At 47.9% G+C, this 16,545-nt stretch overlaps 1 protein-coding gene across 4 annotated transcripts in view; it reads left to right on the forward strand.

Moving 5' to 3' along the window:
- The window catches only part of fus (epithelial splicing regulatory protein fusilli), a 104,409-nt gene that overhangs the window by 66,941 nt on the left and 20,923 nt on the right, over positions 1 to 16,545 (forward strand). For all 4 annotated transcript variants that reach the window (XM_084590146.1, XM_084590144.1, XM_084590147.1 and 1 more), the window contains exon 7: positions 14,741 to 14,916. In XM_084590146.1, the coding sequence (XP_084446272.1) occupies positions 14,741 to 14,916 (176 nt within the window). The remainder of the gene's footprint in view (positions 1 to 14,740; positions 14,917 to 16,545) is intronic.

Consider the following 16,545-nt stretch of genomic DNA (forward strand, 5'->3'; position numbering starts at 1 on the left):
CTGATTTCCGTGTAACGGCTCCTAATTTCCTCCGATAACTCCTAGGCGAAATATAACCAGACGTTGTAACAAGTCTAGCTACCACTTGTGTCACGAATTATTTATTTTTTTTTATCTTACTTCTTCACGTTCTATTACCATGCTCAACTATTCATCACGCGTCCTCAACTCACTCTATTGCTCATGAAATCTTTATTCTGACGAGGAGAATAATATTCATGATAGTCTTGGCAGAAATACTCCAATGAGCTAAGAAATTGACCGGTATAGGTTAACCATCACGTTGAAAGTTAGCGTTCGTCCTGTTCCTTTTCTATGTCCATGTATGTATCTTTTTTGCGCTCTTGTGTATTCCGAGGGGTTAACCGTGTTTCTAACAGCAGCACTTTCCTCCAAGCGCTAAAATATCAATTGGCTTGCACGATCATAAGCACAGCTTAGCGAAATTGTATGACGATATATTTTCTGCGAGTAATGCTACGTTTTTCTGTTAGCAAAAAGGTCGTGATTTGTGCATACCCAGAAATTCTGGAGAAACGCATTTTTGCAGCAAGAAATTGTTGATAAAAGCAATTGTTTTTCCTATATCATGATATTGCACAATAACAATCATATATCCGCAGATCCTTCCTCGGAACGCTTGTAGTTTTCGGCTGTTTATTGTTGAAAACGCGCGCCCCACTGATTTTTAATGACAGTCTCAGCTATTTGGTGCGAGTGGAGGACAATCTTCAAAAGTCAGCTTTTATTACGCAACAGAAGGTCAAACCATTTTTCATGAAAATGTACATGAGAGTATATCATAATATTGCGTACTTGCCTCACCATTGAGAGTGGTACCCAATAGACCTGGACTTGAAAAGAATTCGTTTATTTCAGGTACTTTTCCTTTTCGACATATTTTGCTTCGTCCTCTCGTCTCCCACAGCACTTATCTTTTTCACAAAATGGTATTGCAGATGGTACCAAGTTTTGGGAGCCTAATTTTCTAATGGCGTTCGGTAATGTCTTCATTTGCAACGTGAATTCTTCAATTATAGCGAGGCTTCATTTATAACATGTAATGAGAATATATTACTGCCTCTGTGCAGCTTATTGGTATTGCGACAGAACTCACGCATGCATAATTTTCTTCTGCATTCGCTGTGCTCATGACTGCGTAAGTCGTTAGCAATGCACAAGGTTGCTTCAGGAAACGGTTGTTGAAATGAGCGACGCTTGTTCACGACGTTCGCAGTACGACCTCGGTACGCACTTGGCGCCGCCATATTCCACGTGGCTAGAAATACTTAACATCTGCATACTAAGGTACTTTTGGTGCGTCTTAGCAGAGGCTTCTGCGTAATTCTACGGAAGGTCGCCTTGCTTGTTAAATGCACAAAGGATGTTATATTAGTTTTTGTTCTAACTTAACTTATTCCGCCTACAAAGCAAATGAGATGGCGCACGACATGGCGCGCGAGAACGTACTCCTTGCCAGGTAAAAAAGAAAAGAAAGAAATGTCCAGACACCAGGAGTGATAAGCTGCTAAAGTGTTAAGAAATGTTCTCTCATCGCAGATTAGGACGGACCATTTATCCATCACCGCATAAGAAGCCGGCAAAAGCAGAGCAAACAACCTGGTGCAAGCTAGAAACAAAAACCTTCCTCCGCCCCATCATTTTAAACAGCTGATACCCAGAGCAGTACAAAGAAAAATGTAAAATATTGTTGTGGTACAGCGGACATGAGACACATTCTATCAATATGCAAATAACTAAAGGCGACAGAATTAGAGACGATCGACTGAGAAATGGGTCTGCTAAAATCAAACCTAAAAAAAAAAAATGCAGCCACCGCCGACAGGCGTTGAAATGCAACAACGTAAGCTGTTCCCCGTCGCAATCATTGATCTCGCCGAAACGAATCGTTTGATACCACCCGCACTTGCCTACGACCAGTGAGTGGTTCGCCAAGTACGTACCCCCCTGAAAGCGCGAATTTTGACCATTTTGGACCACCAAAGGTCGATGGTGCGACTCCCCCATCAAAATGAGAGTAGAGTTAGAGCTGCAGTTTTACGCTTACGAACCCAACTAATCGTTAGACACTACTCTGGTCTCTGTATACCGCCATCCATAGGGTTACAATTTTAGCGCAATGACATATTTATATTAATATAAATTTCAGCGCACCACCGATTGGTGTTCGATTGAAGAGGATTAGCAGTCCAAAGCGGTTCCTTACTGACACGTTTTAATTTCACTCCTAGCTTCCGAATACGGGTATAAACGTGTTGAGCACGTGACGACGATTCGTTTTGTACCACCCGCATCCTCCTGCTGCTACTGGTTCGCCCGTCACATCCGCCACGGTGGCTCAGGGGTTAAGGCACTCGGCTGTTGAACCGAAGTACCTAGCTTCGATCCCGACCGTGGCGGCCGCGTTTCGATGGAGGCGAAACGAAGTGGCGTCCGTGTGCTGTGCGATGTCAGTGCACGTTAAAGATCCCCAGGTGGTCGAAATTACTCCGGAGCCCTCCACTGTGGCATCTCCTTCTCTCCTTCTTTGGCTCCCACCACTCTCCCTTCCCTTACGGCGCGGCTCGTCATTACGTCACACATTTTAAAGCTCGATTCGACTAGAAATTTTGTGTGCATTAACCCAACGAACCGTTTAGCAGCGGTCCGAACCTCGGACCTAGTGTAGACGCCATCTTGGATTGTTAAAGTGGCACACCACCATGATATACTCTGCTTTGGGCTTAAAGAAATTCGGAGCCCCGGACAAACCGACAGAAATCGCCAAACGTGAGAAGTGAGAGCTTACGCTCTTAAAACCAGAGGAAGCTAATCCAACTAGCTGAAGAGGCCACTGAGAACAAAGGGCTCCTGACCGGCCGTCCTCTAAACTGGCAAATAGACTGCTAAAGAGTTTTAAATGAAGTTGTTCATTCATTCATTCATTCATTCATTCATTCATTCATTCATTCATTCATTCATTCATTCATTCATCTGTGATGTTGTGGAGGATAGGAACCACGACTTCAGACATTACGGAGACGAGAAGTGAGCATGAGGACCGGTAACTAGCAACTGAGGTTTATTGGAAAAACACCCGTAGTAGGAAAAATGAATAAGCCAAAATGATATCTCGTCTAAGCTTGGCAAGATAACCACGAATAAGGCCCAGAAAATCGCGATAATACATGCGTCACAGGTTGATCAAAAATCGGCTCTGTTTATCCAAAAGAGCCAAAGAACTTACACACATGTAAAGCTCAAGTTTGCGCATATGTGCCACTTCCAAAGTTTACCTTTCGAGTCATGTTTTTCCTTTCGCGATAATGTTGTAGCAAGGAGTAACAACCCTCGCATTCTCGGCAGTGTTTTGGAAGATTGACGCAATGAGCGGTAGTGGTGTCGCAGCCTATCACTTATATACATTGGCCCGTCTGCCCAAGCGGGAACTGCCACACCACATTTGTAGGACAGTGTACATACTGTGTGTTCGTGTCCGTGCTTGGTCGCACTGGCGACCCTGCGCTGACCATACGGAGTTGGGATAGCTTGTAGGGGGCTGAAAATACGAGTCGAATGTCCTGCTTACCCGCCACCCTCTTCAAGCTGTGGACCATATCTTGTGCACACAGGACACGACTTCAAGTCGACCCCGCTGCGGTGGTGCAGTGGTTAAGATTCCCGACTACTGTGCCGGAGTACCGGGGTTCAGTCCCGACCGCCGGCGGCTGCGTTTTGATGGAGGTGAAACGGAGTGGCGTCCGTGTGCTGCGCAATGTCAGTGCACATTAAAAAACTCCAGGCGGTCCAAATTTCTGAGGTCCTCCACTACGGCGTCTCTCATAGCCTGAGTCGCTTTGGGACGTTAAACCAGCCAGCCATCCAGCTTCAAGCGGGCCTTTGTTCGGAGGGACTTCTTGCCCATGCACCTTCTGCCTCAGCCTCCACATCAACGATTCCGCCAGTGCCTGGACTGTTGCGATTTGTACACATGGCTCTGAAAACACATGGCTGCCTGTGCCGACGAGACTTCGTAAGGTCTGACCTCATACAGGTCATGGCTAGGCCCCTCTTAATTAGTTTCGAGTGGCAAGAAGAAAATGGCAGAATAGCCTTCTTTGAACGCGGCATATAGGGCCCAACTGACATGGCCGTTCGCAGTAAAAGAAAGCTGCAAATCTAAAATCTGAATGATCTGCCCTTGTGCTTTCCAAGGGTGAAGTTTAAAGATAGGGAACAGTGCTTGAAAACTTCAAGCACATCCCCTGCGACTTAGTCACAGCACCCTGAGCGGTCAATATTAAGAAGGACGAGAAACTCATCCACGTATCTAAACACTTTACTAACACCAAGATTAGCGGCGTCTAAGTGAAGCTTGAGCTTCAGTCAAAGCTACAGTACAGGCAGAGAATTTTCGCACAGCACAGGCGCCACACACGAACCAATGCCAATGCCCCCTTTCTGTGTATATATAGGTTCCCTTCAAACTTGACAAGGGTTGAACCGTCTCGGGTAACGTCACATTGTTTCTGGAATTGCACGGCACTTGACACAGAGATAAGGTCGCTGACCCCGTAGAGAAGTTCATCGTGAGGGACGGCGTAGAGGAGTTCTTCAATGTCTAAGGAAATGCTGTAATTTGCATCAATAACGCCTTCCTGCAGCACCGCTGTCACGCTAGCCGAACAGGAGACCATGTGCGGATATTCCGGAATGAAGCTGTTTAGGTGCTTCATGAGGTATTCCTTAGGGGGGCCTGTCAGCTACCTCTCTCTGACTATGAATCGTAGAGGGCACTAGAGATTACCATTCTTGACTGTGAAAAACATAGTTAGGACTTCTGCCTAATACCCTGCACTTGGTTGCACATGGCAGAAAACGGTGTACCTTTTCAGCTCGTACTGGTCGGCGTTTCTTCAGGAAGCTCAACCGCTGGTGATTCCAAAGGAACTACGCGGACGACCGCGGACCAGTATCAGCTGAGAAGGTACCCGTTTTCTGCCTCAAAGGATGCACGAACGGGGCCGGAATTTTGTTTGGAGGCACCAGTCAGTAGCATGGCATGTTCGTGCTAGTTCGCTGAATTGCGGGCAAGGCACTCAGAGAAGAGCGCCAGCGCTGCCACTTGGACGTTGTGGTATTAGTGCGGTGCCTTCCTCGCAAATCGCGCAGCCAGTTCGTCTTAAACAGCCTTTGATGATTTGCACAAGGACGAACTTACATTGCTCCTGTCTGACAAGGAAGGCAGGATCGCAGTTTTCCCAAGTACAGTGTGTTTCGCGAGAAGGCCCTAATGGTTGTAACCAAGAATTTTAAGAAGGAATGGTCAGTAACATCTAAGGTCAAGCAGGCTGCCTTGAACCTCCTTCGAGAGATGAACCTTTATGCCATGCACAACCAAGTGCAGGATATTAGGCAGATGACCTGACTATGTTTTTCTCAGCCAAGAATGGTAATGTATCGTGCCCTCTACGATCTATAGTCAGAGAGAGATAGCTGGCAGGCCACCCTAAGAAATACCTCATGAAGCACCAACAGTTTCATTCCGGAATATCCGTGCAAGGTCTCCTGTTCGGCTAGCGTGACAGCAGTGCTGCAAGAAGGCGTTATTGGTGAAAATTAGAGCATTTTTATAGCCATTGAATAGCTCTTCTACGCCGTCCCTCATGATGAACTTCTCTACGCGGTCAGCGACCTTATCGATGTGTCAGGTGTCGTGCAATTCCAGAAACAATGCGGCGTTACCCGAGACGGGTGGTGCTACCTCAGTGCAACACCTGCCAAGTTTGAAGAGAACCTATATGCCCAAAACACGGCATTTGCATTGGTTCGTGTGTGGCGCCTGTGCTGTGCGGAATTTTCCTGGCTATAGCTTTGACTGAAGCTCGAGCTTCACTTCGACGCCACCAATCTTGTTGTTAGTAAAGTGATTTGATACGTGGATGATTTTCTCGTCCTTCTTAATATTGACCGCTCAACGTGCTGTGACTTAGTCGCATGGGATGTTCTTGAAGTTTTCAAGCAATGTTCCCATTCTTCAAATTTCACCCTTGAAAAGTAACAAGGACAGATCATTAAGTTTTCAGATTTGCAACGTTTTTTTACGGTTAACGACCATGTCTTCTGTGCATATACACCGCAGTCAAGGTAGGCTATTCTGCCATTTCCTTCTTGCCACTCGAAACTAATCAAGAGCGGCATAGCCATGACCTGTATGAGGCCAGCCCTGGGAACAAGGCAGGTGAGAGTTTTCAGTGCCAAGTGTACAAATTGGAAGTCAGGGCTCCCACTACCCATTCTCCAGTCGGTGGCGGAATCGTTGATGTGGAGGCTGAGGCAGAATGTGCACGGGCAAGAGCTGGTAGTCCCTCTGAACAAAGCCTCGCTGGAATTCTGGTCCTATATGCGCATAGCTTGAAGAGGGTGGTGGGTAAGCGGGGCATTCGACTTATCTCTTCAGCCCCCTGCAAGCTATCCCAACTCTGCAAGCGCGTGGCGGATGGCCAGCGCAGGGTCGCCTGTGCGACCAAGCACGAACATGAAAACACAGTATGTGCACTGTTCTGTAAATGTGGTGTACCAGTTCCCGCTGCGATGCGGCAGAGTTTACGTTGGGCCGACGGCATAAACGATAGGCTGCGACAGTACTAACGGTCTCTTACTATGGCTCCAATCTTCCAAAACACTGCCGAGAATGCGAGGATTGCTATACCCCTTGCTGAATAAGGCCACCATTATCGCAAAGGGAAAAACAAGACTGAAAGGGAGATTTTGGAAATGGCACATATGCGCAATCTTGGGCTTGACACGTGTAAGTGAGCAATATGTGGCTCTTTTGGATAGAGACCCAGCTTTTCGTCAACTTGTGACACATGTGTTATCGCGATTTTTTGGGCCTTATCCCTGGTTATCTCACCCTGCTTAGACGAGATACCATTTTGGCTTATTCTTTTTTTTTTTTGTCCCACATTTTGTGACGCGCAGATTTCCTTTTGCTGCTACGGGTGTTTTTCTAATAAAGCTCAGTTGCTAGTTTCCGCTCGTCCTGTCTATACTTCTCTCCGTCCTGCTTGAAGTCGCAGTTCCTATCCCCTACAATATGTCGAACCAACTGGCCCAAAACGTCCCTTTGTTGATTCATTCGGGAATTCGTCATTCATCGAAAGCCTAGCTTGTTTTATGCAACACATTAATTGCATTTGTTGAACCTACGTTGATTTGGAAAGCGTTTCTATATTACTATACGGTGAGGCGAATCGCAGCACATCTCTCTCGCCGCTTTGGTTTGCTCGTTATTCTTTGTTTATTGCTTCGTGTGAAGAAAACCAGTTGCGGCCGCAGCTGAGTTCCTCAGATAACCTGGTTTGAAGTAACGTATTGTACCTATTGGTTCAAATGTTCGGTCAAAGGTTGGTCTGGTATTAGCAGGAGGATTTTCAGAATAGCTGCACACTTCTGTTTTTAAGGAGAGCGCTGCATCCGGACCTGAGGAGGTGGGGACGCCGTCTGTGTACTGTCGTTGGCGTCCGCTGCGTTTTACGCTTAGTCCCTCATTGCGAACGATTACACAACATATGGAAAAAAAATGTAGGCCACATTTGGCGTAAAACTCGCTGACAGGTCTTTTTCTTTGTTTGTTTGTTTAGAGAAGAAAAATGCTTACGGGGGTACTGGGCAGGGAAGGAATGGGGAGTGTTCTGAAACGAGACACGAGCACGCTACCCTCGAGACGTGGACATGAATACATGCCAGCCTGGCCGATACTGCGACCGGTGCTAGCTGAACAGGAACGGCGGCAACACTACAAAACTATTATTGCCCGATTTTTGCGCCACAAACGGCGTACACATTAGATCTCGCCGCTTCGCACAGAAGGCGCCACGCGTCCGTGCCTCGTTGATTGCCTCGTGCCGTGATGGTCGGCGACTCTCCTTCAATAAGCGCACGCGCATCTGCGCGTATGTGACAGCTGCATCTGTGAGACGAAAGCCACCTTGGGTGTGCCACCCAGAGGCAGGTTTTCGCTGTATAAATTACGTCTACTTAGAGCCAGAAGCGAAATTTTCGTTAAAACTTCAAAAATTTCATTAAGAAACGGATCTTTTCAGGGACAGTTAGGCACCCGCATCCCTCTGCTTCGTGCCGTACTCGGGAACAAAAAACACGAGTGATTTGCCTGATGATACAAAATTCGTAATATTTTAAACGTGAATAGTTTATCGCTAGAACACTGCGTTTCATAACGTCTATCACATCCACCTCTCTCATTGAGCTGAAGCCACGAAGCCGAAACGGGGTTAAATCATACATTAAATTACCTTTTCACCCGTTTCTGTGACCTTACGCAAGCTGGAGTTAGGTCTGATAACTCAGTTCCTAATGTATATAAGCTGCGGCTATGTTGACTGGCGGGTATGAGTTGTATGAGGGAAAGGATCATAAGGCTATTTCGCGTCATGCCCGAAGCGCTCCATTTGCCCAGAAAGGGCGTCTACCGGCACGTGGTGGTTTGCAAACCCACATGAAGGGTTAATTGAGTCATCCATCCAACCGCATAGTTTATTGTTGTTGTTGCTGTTATTTTGTTATTAAAGCGACAGCGCTTTTTAAAAAAAAAACGTTTCCCTGAAAATTCGGCATCTACATTGCGAGCGAAAAATCACGGGCCTATACGTCTACGTCAGTACGTCTCCGGCAAGCTAAATATACGGGATTTCCTGCGCAAGCACAGCACATAGGGAGTTTTAGAATAGGGTGACCCTATCGGTTAGGGGGATAGGGTAATAGCTGGGCGCGAGTGCGCATGCGCAGAACCCAAGCGTGCCTTGGGTTTTTGGGTCAGCGGATGACGGTCACCCTAACTCGGCGAAATAGCGTGGACCCTCGGGGAACATGGCGGCGTCCGGCCAAGCGGCGGTCGCTCGCCTCGGCACACGTTTGTCGTTACCGCTCCATGGTGTCACGCGTTCACGGCAAACGAAAGGCCAACGAAGCTTGTGCTATGTCTCATGACGCCTGCACCACCAAATTTAAGCGATAAAACGCCCCATATTGTCTGATTGCTTCCTGATTTACCGAGCTGCTAGGCTTGGCAAGTTCGCATTGTTTGGTTGCCATGGGGACCAGGCGTCGGAAAGCGCGGAAGGTTCAAATGAGGTTTCCCGGCTCAGCCTCGATTGGTTAAGATCGGCCGATTTCGTTTTGTCTGAAGAAAATAGATTATATAACTGGTATTTTTAAGATAGTTTTGTACAATGACAGCAGTTTCTGTTTAATAAAATAGCGTTGTTGGCTTTTATATATGTAAATGCTTTTCACGGTTTCTTTCGGGACTGTGAGAAAATCGGGTGATTCGGGTACACAGTCTCAACTACAGGCCTCCATGCCGACAACTCCCGGCAATTTTCCTGCCACGTTCCGAACATTTCCGGTAACTCCCAACTACACCCGAGTTGAAATTGCGGTACGGCGAAGGTGTTCGACCGCGCTCTCGCATAAACATCCGCGGCAGAAGCAGCGAAATCATGCGAAAGGTTCCGAATTCGTAGCGCGTCCTGGACTGAGATCGATGCCAATTTTGTTCACATTTGTGACCACTCGGCTGCGAGTAATTATTTCTTCCACTTCGTCGCTTACCAAAAAATAAGTGAAATTCGCGGCAACCGAAACTGCAGTAATCATATTGTCTGCCTAGAAGCAGCTGCGTATGTCATCACACAGAAATTAGCGTTTGACAGCGCATCAAAAACCATCGGTCATATATGACCGATTTCCTATAGGGCGGCCCCGTAGCTGTTTCAAATTATTCATTAAGCTCCACCTTTAAGTGCATGATGACACAGTGTTAATGGCTCCCCTTTGCATGCCTCCCTTGCAGTCCCCTGTTCGCGTACTTGCGCATTCCTTTAAAATAGGAGGACACTTAAGCTGCGGTATCGCACATTCAAGGAGAAGCTTAAGCGTCCTAAGCCAGCTGTCCACTCCGAGTGAGACAGTTACCGCACCTTTCCTCTTCTCAGGACCGCTTTGAGTAACCTTTTATTTGGACCTTCAGTTCGTCGGGTTCGCGGCTCCTGCTCTGACGTCTCGGGTTGGAGCGACCGATAGTAAACGGATGAAATAATAAATCCAGAGTGTATACGAAATTTTGGCGTCGTAATCGAGCAGAGTCGACATCTTAGACAACGGCGTGAACTAATGCTGCGTTGTTTGCTGGCCGCTACGGTGTTGAAGGACTGCTATATAGAATGAATGATCTGCCGCCGCTTTGATAATCAAACAAGCTACATGGTTTTTAAGTTCTGTGTGCTTACTGGCACGAGGGTCACATTTGTATATCTAGTGAAATGTTGAAAAACATATAGTACAGAGAGCGCGCACGGTGAAGAGAACAACTATTCGCACTCTCCGCGTGGGTTTGCGCTACTGAATTGGAACGATTGTTCCTTATCTTGCATCTTGCCGGAACAGTGAGCTCACAGAATCAGAAAACGGTCATAGAGAGACAAATGTAGGCGTCGAAAATTCTTGGAGAAAAGGCAGCTACAAATGATAAATAAATAGCCTACTACTCCATGTCACTGAAAGGGAAAGCTATAAATTCTCTCTCTCTCTCTCTCTCTCGCATACAAGCAAACACGCGCGCCGCGCACGGGAGTATGATCACATGGGAGAGTATAAATACAATTTCTCTCTGGTGTAAAGAATTACCAATCACTGCCATGTCCACAGTATGAGAAGACGTTCGTGTTCAGGCAGGGGCTCTTTGCACTTTTGTCAGATCGATTCTGGAACTATGGCGAAGAGAAAGTGCAATTGGTTATCTTGTGTTATGCCCTTTGCGTTTTGTGTCACGGCATGTCTCCCAATTTCTACGAAGTACGGCCTTTCTGTTTTCATCAGTGTATAGCATAACGTGCCCTTTAGTCCGCTACCGGCTTCACTGAAGACCATTGATGGAGTATAGTTCTCTTGCGCATTGGTTCATTATCAGCGTTCACGATACGGGGCGCGCGAAAGTTGCAGCCACAGCACTGCGAATTTCACGCCACTGCAGCTCTCCCGGGGATTGAGTACTGCTGATACCGACATATACATCGGAGTTCCCTGTGTGCGCACTTTTTTCCGCCTCTCATCAGCATGTCCGTCGAAGAGTGATCTTACGGCCCTTGATCTTCATCATCTGCCTTCGTTGTGCAGTAGTTCGTGCCGGCTGCCGGCGGGAGCACTCTACTATATATATATATATATATATATATATATATATATATATATATATATATATATATATATATATATATATATATATATATATATATATATATGTGTGTGTGTGTGTGTGTGTGTGTGTGTGTGTGTGTGTGTGTGTGTGTGTGTGTGTGTGTGTGTGTGTGTGTGTGTGTGTGTGTGTGTGTGAGAGAGAGAGAGAGAGAGAGAGAGAGGGAGGGAGGGAGGGAGGGAGGGAGGGAGGGGGGGGGGGAGGGGGGCGCTAAGCGAGAGGCGCGTTATCACCGCATCCTCCTCCTCTCTGACCGTAGAACTATTTTCCTTTTTTTATTCGTCGCTATCGGAGCTTGGAAGGCGTCCGCGCGCGATAATGCCACTCTCCGCGCACCCCACGCGCCGGGAGATATTCGCGAGCGCCGGCGCGCGGCTCGACGCGTCAATTGCCCGCGCCGAGGGGCGGACTAGCAGCCGGATAAGCGAGCCTGCCGAGGTCGCTGCGACGTGGCTTCCACCAGGCCGACTTTGGGCCCTTGACCCAAAGGTTGGCACCCTGCTCGGACCACCTGACAACCGGGATGCCATTCAGCCAAAGGTTGGACCGCATCCATTCTCGCGCCGCTTCACTCGGGAGCCCGCTAGATCCTCCGCGCGATGCCAAGCGCGGAAGGCTTTCCTCCATACCACTTCCACTGCATGTCTCTCCAGACTCGATCAAAAATGCTGGGTCAGCGCTTACATCCTGGGCAGGTTACATTGATTGAGTATGAGTAGCGAAGAAAACTGAGATCTCTTCATCTGTGCACTGATCACGCCAGTGGATCGCAACGTGCAACATCCGGTGCGCGCCGCCACTAGAAACCGGAGGCTCCTCGTACGCTGACTCTCGAATTGCACGCGTTTCCGCGGCCGTAGTCGTACGAGCGACGACGTCGCGAGAGTCAGGGCTGCTGCCGCGTGGTGCTCCGCTGCTGCACTGAGGGTCCTCCCCACCGCGCAGATATGGACTCCGCGCGTGCGTGCGTGTGTGTGTACTGCAGAATTGCGTCTGGGCCTGGCGAGACATCGGGCAGTCAAGGCCGGACACGGTAAGGGTTCAAGTGTGCGGCGCTCTGAAGGGCAACAGCTGGACCGATGCGTAACCTTTATTCGGCTGCTTGTAATTTTTTGCAGACGCGATTCTGAAAATTATGTGCGCATTACCTAGCGCATTTCAGAGTCTATACCGTGCGGTTTAAGCCCACTAAGTTTGGAACCGACTGCGTGAAAACTAAAGCAATGACTAAAATCGCGTGTTTGGCATTAATCTAGTCATGGCGAAGCTCAGCAATTACTCGAATAAGCTCGTACTTTTGTGCCAGGTGTTGGCTTATGCTTCTTAATTCATTGCTTAACAATAAACGTCCAGTCACGAGTACGTGGCCTGTATTCCGTGCGTGTCCTGAGTGATACCTTGGAGTCCGCTACTTGAACTTATGCAGAATAACTTCAAGTAGTGAATCCGGCATAGAAGCGTGCCAGCTGTTCGCGTTGGATGCAAGCTTGTCAGCGCTATTGTTAAGCTTTTATCTTATAATACCAATGCTGATAACTTGCGATAAAAAATCAGAGGCAAAGTATACTTGTTTGATGCAATTTCGGCACGCTTGCCTCCTGCAATAGCATGCATGCAGCCCCCCCCCCCCCCCTCCCCTCTCCTCTCCCCTCTCCTCTTTGACGTCACTCGTCCTCTTTTCTTTGTGGTATATACGCCAAGTGTAGAACAAAGAAGATGTACTAGCAGACGAGAGAAAAATACATGTCACTATATTCACGACGGCTGAACAATCCATTTCATCAGCCTGCACGATGGCAATCGTTGACTATACCTGCGTCAGTGAGTAATTTTACGGTAAGCTCTGTGCCCAGACTGCACTAAGTGAAGTATATAGTATATGATCTCGCAAGTATGGCTACAGCAAGACATGAATAGGCAAGCACAATGTGTGACAGATCCTTCGCCGCGAGTATTTTGTTGTGCTTCTTTGTTAGACTCAGTGGCTTCTGAAAATGGACAAAAAGATAATAATCTGCTGGTATTCGCCCTAGTTTACAGTTATGTCGCTGCAAAGCAGCATTTTCTTATTCCCGAAGGAAAGCTGAAGAGCCCAGTGAAGCAGAAACATGTTCATTACTAACTTCATCTGAGTTCCGTCAAAGGTAACCTTTTTCTTCTTTTATTTCTGTCGCGTGCGATGGTATATATCTCTTCTTTTACTCATTCTAAAAATGAAGCCATGCCATTTTCGAACTCATTTCTACTACAGTATCAAAACAGAGTACCTGGCAGTGCGACGTGCACGTCCGAATGGCATTCTTTACGCACTGTTCTCATTTCGGTACTTTATGGCTGCTCCAAGTTTTGTCCCATGCATTTGGTGCAGAAAACACAGTGATGTTTGCTGATTGCGTTGCTGTGTAAATTGGAGCAGCTCGGGATTTTGTGTCGCGCAGCAGACACATAGAAGTCTAGGTGAGCAAAGATATAAGGAACACTCTCGATCGCCACTTTTTTCTCTTGCAGGCAGACAGACAGACTCCTGAAATTGCAGGGCAGATGTAACAGGAGAACTAAGCTAGCTGCTGCTCGTCTCCAGAGAATCACCAACCAACTGATTATGCATTTAACAAAACACGCTCACTATTTCCTCAGTTCTGAACCTATTATTTCATTTCAATCAGCGTTTTTGTTGGGCAATCAGTAAGAATCTTCATTCGGGCTTCGCAGTCTAACGCAAAGCATGTATGAACCTACAGCGGTTGCGAAGTCATACTGTTGAGCAACCCATTTGCTCCACAATTCTTTTTTTCCACCTTTTATAACGCAATGATGCCCGGAAAAGACCACGTTTCAGGCTCCATTTCGTTTGAAATAAGTATTGATTGAAGTAAGCAGGTGTAACAAGTATTACTACCTGAAACGTCTCCTCACCGCAGCCTGACCGTTTAGCTGACGTAATAGCATCCAGGACACATATTTATAGCGTTATTTTTGGACGCGCACACGCAAAAAAGAAAAAAAAAAGAAAAAGACTAGGCGGAGGTTATACGCCCGTCATAATTCGCACCAGTCACCTGTCGTACCAGTCGCAATCACCAGTCGCACGAACAATTTCGATCCAGGTTGCTGAGAAATTATCATGGTGAAAATTCACACAGACACATTAACAAGCATCAAGCAGAAATAGAGTTAGGCTTCCCTCAGGAACCGCGACAGCTTGCGTTGCACTTGATCGAAAAAATGCACTGTTGTGGAGGAAAATCTCCAGGATGCGCGAGCGGCACCCGAGGCCGATATATCTGCTGTTAGCCGGCTGCTCGAGACCAAACCGGTGAGGGCTCCCGTTCTCCGATGTGCGCTATGGTAATGGTGATTGCTAAAGAAAATCCTGCATACTTGTCCCTGTGTATACCCTAGATCGTTATTCGCGCAGTGATGTCACAGACACTGACGTTTGGGCTTTTTTTCTCCTCGCAGGGGAGGCGTGGCGCTGTGCCTGAGTCCACAGGGTCGACGGAACGGAGAGGCGCTGGTCCGCTTCGAGAACAGCGAACACCGAGACATGGCGCTCAAGAGGCACAAGCACCACATCGGCCAGCGGTACATCGAAGTGTACCGTGCCACGGGCGAGGACTTCGTGAACGTGGCCGGAGGTAAAGGGAGCTCATTGTGAAGACATACCTAACGTCCCCCCCCCCCCCCCCCCCCTTCTCCTTACGCCGTGCGTCTTTCGACACCCTCGCACCCGTCACTTGTTGCGGTTGATCACCTTGCCCAGCTCTTCCTTAGTACGTCTGGCCGCGATTAGGAGCTCCTCAGTCCACCGCTTTGCCCACCTGTGCTTGGTCAAGGGTTGGCCAAGGGCGTACACCTAAGTGGCCATTATTCGCCCACTTCTCTTTGCCTGGTCTTTCATTGTTTCGGGCCGAGTTTTACGCGTCACCGAGACGACTGCACCGACCTGGGCTTGGAGAGCGATACTCAGAAACACCCCCGGGGCCGATAGTGGTCATCTTGTTCGCCGATTGCTGCTTCCACTAGAGAGATAAGTACAAAGAATAGAGCTACGCCTCCTCCTCTTCAGCTCCTAGCAGAAATGCATTTCGCCCTCTGTCCTGATTTTTCCGCACGGGCGTAATTTTGCTCTCTCTTAGGCCGGCAATCCATTGCCGGTCTCGGTGGCGTCGCGTGCAATGAGATGAATAGCAAATGATTGAATTTTATTGGCATCGCATCCGCTTTGATTAAATGGTGGTCGCTATAGCGGCACCTTGCTTAGTAAATTTTAAGTGGCGAACTTTTTTTTTTCTAATTTCTGGTAATTCAATAGCGGTATATTAGCCGTTTTATCTCGTCACCTGTGTAATAAACTCTCACCAACTAATTTATTTGAGAACGATTAAGATACAATTGAATTGTGCAACTTAGAGCCGCTGTTAGCTACTGCAGCACGCAGAGCTGGGGATGGTTTGACCTGACTTCTCTGCCGATGTCTGTTTGTCTTTCTGCCCATGGGGGGGGGGGGGGGGGGGGGGGGGGGGGGGTGGGGGGGGGGGGGGACTGTGAGCCTATTTCATTCCTGTCGTGTCATTTCTTTGGGTTTCTCGGGGATGACGGCAGTAGCAGCAGTAATGATGTTAGCATATCGAATAACGTTGCGCGAATGATTTCCGTTACCGTGAGTAATACGTGTCCACAGAAGTACAGTATTGTCGTAATCATCACCCCAGGAAAGCAGTGAACAGTTCAGCTTCAAACGCTTGTTCTTTGAATTTGAAGAGGGGGCTCCTGGGCACTTGTAGGCTCTGTCGGCACGCCGGTCACAGGGTATAATACACTGTGCATTAGGTGAAAGGGCCACCCAGGCAGCCGATAAGAGCGGCTAAGTACTACCGCGCGTCATACAGCGAAAGTAGCAAGGTACACTGAACGCGCTGCCAATTACGATAAGCAGGAGTGGAAAAGGAAGCAGAGAACAGAGAACGCTCTCATTATAGCAAAAGCAGCCAGTAGCAAAGAAGCCGATGAGACCATGCGTACTGCCTAGCTCGGAAAACAGAAGCGGGTGAAGACTGGGACAAGATCAGCAGCCGAGCCTAGGGAGTATCAGTATATCAGGAGTATCGGCTACCACTACCTATGAGTCGTTCGCACTACGCCCCTTTCTTGCACTGATTTGTAGGTTTGCATTTATTCTGAACTACAAGGTAGAGCGACTCCTTCCTTCTCATTCCAATACTCTTGGTGCATAGCTCTGTGCGCCTTGTTTTCCCGTGGAAAAG

This window comes from Amblyomma maculatum, chromosome 1 (genome assembly GCF_055883805.1).
Source record: "Amblyomma maculatum isolate TAMU_Amacu chromosome 1, ASM5588380v1, whole genome shotgun sequence".
NCBI classification, from domain to species: Eukaryota; Metazoa; Arthropoda; class Arachnida; order Ixodida; family Ixodidae; genus Amblyomma; species Amblyomma maculatum.